At 43.3% G+C, this 4,018-nt stretch overlaps 1 protein-coding gene across 1 annotated transcript; it reads right to left on the bottom strand.

Annotated features, from left to right (window-relative positions):
- Nucleotides 1-337: 337 nt before the first annotated feature.
- Nucleotides 338-3,470, bottom strand: LOC132817406 (C-X-C chemokine receptor type 4-like). Its single transcript, XM_060827837.1, has 2 exons — nucleotides 3,361-3,470; nucleotides 338-1,771 (listed from the first exon to the last, which is right to left on the bottom strand). The coding sequence occupies exons 1-2, from the start codon at nucleotides 3,388-3,390 to the stop codon at nucleotides 701-703; spliced, it is 1,101 nt and encodes a 366-aa protein (XP_060683820.1). The 5' UTR covers nucleotides 3,391-3,470; the 3' UTR covers nucleotides 338-700.
- Nucleotides 3,471-4,018: the final 548 nt, after the last annotated feature.

The raw sequence follows: 4,018 nt of genomic DNA, 5'->3' as shown, positions 1-4,018 counted from the left end.
CTTGTGAGAGTTGCCCTTTAAACATCGAAGAACGAGCAAATCTAAGTACACAGATATGGAATTGGCAATACTTTCATGCTTTCTGGACCAGCCTATCAATATTTAGCTGTACCAGATGATGGTCAATGAAGCATTTCCCTCGATAATAGAACCTCTAATAACCACAAATGAAAGGCTGCATCTCCCTTCAGTCCTTTGTGGGTCTTGTTTCAGTAAACTAAAGGTAGATATTATGATATTGGTGTGTGTGTATAGACATAACCATATGACATGGTGGAAATAAAAACGCTATAACATTTCATATGAGAAATAATGCATTTATTTACATAAGACAAGTTTGTAAATTCTTTTCTAGGAAACTGATACAAGCAAAAGCCAGTTATATGCGAAGTAAATATTATTTGTTCTTCATACACACACTTTATTTACATCATTGCAAATGACAAAGGAATGTCCTCTCAAAAACTAAATGAAGCCTAGTTACATGCATTTCCCTGCCACTGTTTTCTCTGAGCTTTACAACCATTTACAGAACCGAGTACACAATAATATTTATAAGGTGACAAAGATTTGGAGACATAAATAACTCATTATATAAATAGCAAACGCAACATTAAACAACATTTAGAATTGGACACAGTAGTGAAAACATTGATATGTATTAATGCAGATTTTATACAAAAGTGGAGTGGGGAATAAGTTAGCAAGTTGACTGAAGACTGGAAGACTCAGACTCGGTAGAAACTGACGGATGGGCTCCTCGCCTGTCTTTGCTTTTGAGTTTCTTAAGAGAGGAGCATCTGGTGTCAGAGAGGCTGAAAACTCTTCGAGTGTAAGTTTTGAAGTTAACCCCAACAAAAGCGTACAGTATGGGATTGAGGCAACAGTGGAAGAAGGCAATGGCTTCAGTGATGCCCATCGAGGTGATCACAATCTGCTCGAGGTCGCAGGAATAGGCGCTGCCTTTCATGAGCATCACCGTGTCAATGGAGATGACGATGTAATAGGGCAGCCAACAGCAGAAGAAGGTGACGATCAGGATGATGGTGATTTTCAGGGCTTTGCGCTTCTGCAAGCCGGTGGAACGGGACAGCCGGGAGATGATGACACAGTAACAGATGAGGATGACCAGAGCGGGCAGGATGAAGCCCACCGCGATGCCTTGGATTCGGAAAGTCACCATCCAGAACTGGTACGTGTCTTCGGGGTAAATGCGCTCACACACCACCCGCTCGGCGAGATTTCTGGTTTTAGCAAACACCATGTCGGGCACAGTGAGCAGAATGGCCGGTAACCAGACTCCCACATACACTAACCGATCAGCCAGCAGTTTCCGCGGTCCCGCGCTGTTGGTTGCGTGCACCACCGCATAGTAGCGGTCCAAGCTGATGAAGGCGAGAATCAGCACGCTGCTGTACAAATTGACGGTGTAGATGATGTGCACGATTTTGCACGCCGCGTCTCCAAAGTACCAGTTGTGACTCGCATCGATAGACCAGAACGGGAGGGTCAAGACAAAGAGCAAATCCGCCACCGACAAGTGCAGCCTGTATTTGTCCGTCATGGTGCGCACTCTTCCATGGTAGCCCATGATGACCACCACCAGGCCATTGCCCACCACCCCCAGGACAAACACTAGCGAGTAAACGCACGGTAAGAAGATACTTTTAAAGTAGGCGCTTTCTCCATCGCATAAGGCACCCTCTGGGTATGTGTAATTGTACACGTCAGTGTCGTTGGGATAGCTGGCATCATAAGCCAGGCGATAATACTGTAAAATAAACAAGAAGCTTTATTAACAAACACCAAAACCGTTTGTTTAATCGATACATTTCAAGCTCTCCATTCCCACGCAGAGTCATGCGGTTACCACCCACACCCTAAAGCTCCGACACGAAACAGACTTTTGGGTTGTTTGGGTTAGAATTTGTAACAGTCACAACAACTGTTGAACTTGTTAACGGTTAAGGTTATTGTTGCAGGAATGAGTTACGACTGTTAACAGTAAACTCGAAATTGCTGGAGAAACGCAGCAGGTCTGGCAGCATCCGGACAGAGAGACAAGAGTTAACGTGCCCAGTCCCCATTCTGCCAGATCCGCGGAGTTTCTTCACGCCTGTCTGTTTTTGATGCAGATTTCCAGCACCACTCTCGGCAATATCCGCGTGTGAGGAGGGAGACCGGGTCTCGAACCCCACCTCAGCCCGCCCCCGCGAGTCCTAAATCGCAGTTGAAAAGTCAGCGAGGGGGCGGACTGGGTTTCCGAGTTTGCAGTGTCTCCTCCAAGCGTGTTTCACTTCTTAATGGAGCAGCGGGGATTTTTGTTTTAAATAAGGGGAAGTCGCAGTGAGGATCACTGTTTACAACGTGGGACTGAGAGGCTCATTCTCATATGGGACTCGTCCTTGTAGTAATTCCATACAATCAGCACGATGCCATTCTGCTCCTTGCTACCTTACACTGCTACTTCACTGCTTAGAAAGCACTTCAGCGTTTTTGTTTGATTCAGATGGCTCACTGGCATTTCACCTCCCCCCCCCCCCCCCCCATAAAGTTTCACTGAGTCATAAGTAAAATCCAGCAAGAGTTTGGGGAAATTTGATGGTCATTGCACGCATGACAGTTGGAGCGTTCGTGACCTCTTTCAACACTAGCGGCATGTACAAAATCTATCTGTCCCGGGTTAAATATACCTGCGGGACCAGGTATCCACCTGCAGCTTCCTCTGTATGGCAGAGGTGAATGCGAACCTATCTATTCATTGGCATCAATGAAACTTGCCTTTATAACTTTGAAAAACTGTGGTCGAACGCTATTATTTTAAACTTTCTACCTCATGTGATTTCTTAGCTCGAAAGCTAAAGAGCCTTAACCGCGCTGGTTTCAAAGAGCAAATCGGAATACAAGGCGCGGTAAAATAAAAAACCCCTAACCAGACACACGAAATCAAAGAATCAGATCAACAATGTAAAATACCTTTTCAAACCTCTTTCGCCTGCAATCGGTTTCACTAAATAATCTGGAGAGGTTAATTTCGAATTGGAAGCATTAAAAAAACATAAAACGCCTACTGACATTTCAGTGACATCTTCAATATCTAACGTGCTAAATTAACTCTGATCATCCCTGCTTTGCATAGAACTGCTGTAGTTAAATTCATACCTTGCACAATTTATTAATATAACCTCATTTACAGGCTATACATAAGTGCATTTTCAACATTGAAAATGATGTTTTATAAATAAAACATTATATTTTTAATGGCATATTATTTTAAATATTGTTTTCACAATGTACAGTTATTTACAGATATAAAAATATTTAAAATAACACTTGGATATTGATTAAACCTTCTCTTACCAGTTCTTCATACTCTGAATTTTCACCCATTCTGTACGATTCCCAAAAGCCCTGACCGTTAGATTGGCGGAAGTTCAGTTCTTGCAGAGTTCTCGAAGTGTGAAGATATTGTCTGAAATGTTCAAAACTTAAGTCAAATTCCCACTTCGGACCGCGCATGCGCACAGCGAGAACGTAATTTCTCAGCCCCACCGAAGTAAACTAGTTTGAATAATAAATTCAAAAACAAACCCAATGAACAAGGGGCATTTATAACCGCTGCTTAACTGCTGCGGGAGCATTGGAAGCAACTGTCATTGTATAGCATTGGCTATAGAAAATATACATTAGGTGATAGTACTCATTGAATTTAATGAACATAAGCATTTGTTAAATTGACAATTAGGCAATAAGACCATCAGGAACAGGAGTACGTTGTTCAGTCCCTGGTGCCTGCTCCTCCATTTAACTGCATTGTGGTTGACCCCAAATATCGCCCCCCCCCACCCCAGTAATCCTTGATTTCCCGACTGATCAATAATCAATCTACCTTAGCCTTAAGCGCACAAAGGCTTCTGACCCCACATCTCGCTGTGGCAAGGAATTCCCCACTGATCAAGAATCTATCTCAGTCTTAAATGTACACAAGGACTCTGCCTCCACATTTCTCTGTGGCAAG

This window comes from Hemiscyllium ocellatum, chromosome 7 (assembly GCF_020745735.1).
Source record: "Hemiscyllium ocellatum isolate sHemOce1 chromosome 7, sHemOce1.pat.X.cur, whole genome shotgun sequence".
NCBI classification, from domain to species: Eukaryota; Metazoa; Chordata; class Chondrichthyes; order Orectolobiformes; family Hemiscylliidae; genus Hemiscyllium; species Hemiscyllium ocellatum.
The sequence above is the reverse complement of the archived record's forward strand: the minus strand, read 5'-3'. Positions and strand labels throughout refer to the sequence as shown.

What these genes read in the sequence shown, in the direction of transcription:
- LOC132817406 (XM_060827837.1), bottom strand. Translation starts at nt 3,390, where the DNA reads ATGGGTGAAAATTCAGAGTATGAAGAACTG. An exon ending in ATTCAGAGTATGAAGAACTG is followed by an intron (nt 1,772 to 3,360) that starts GTAAGAGAAGGT and finishes TTTATTTTACAG; the next exon opens with TATTATCGCCTGGCTTATGA.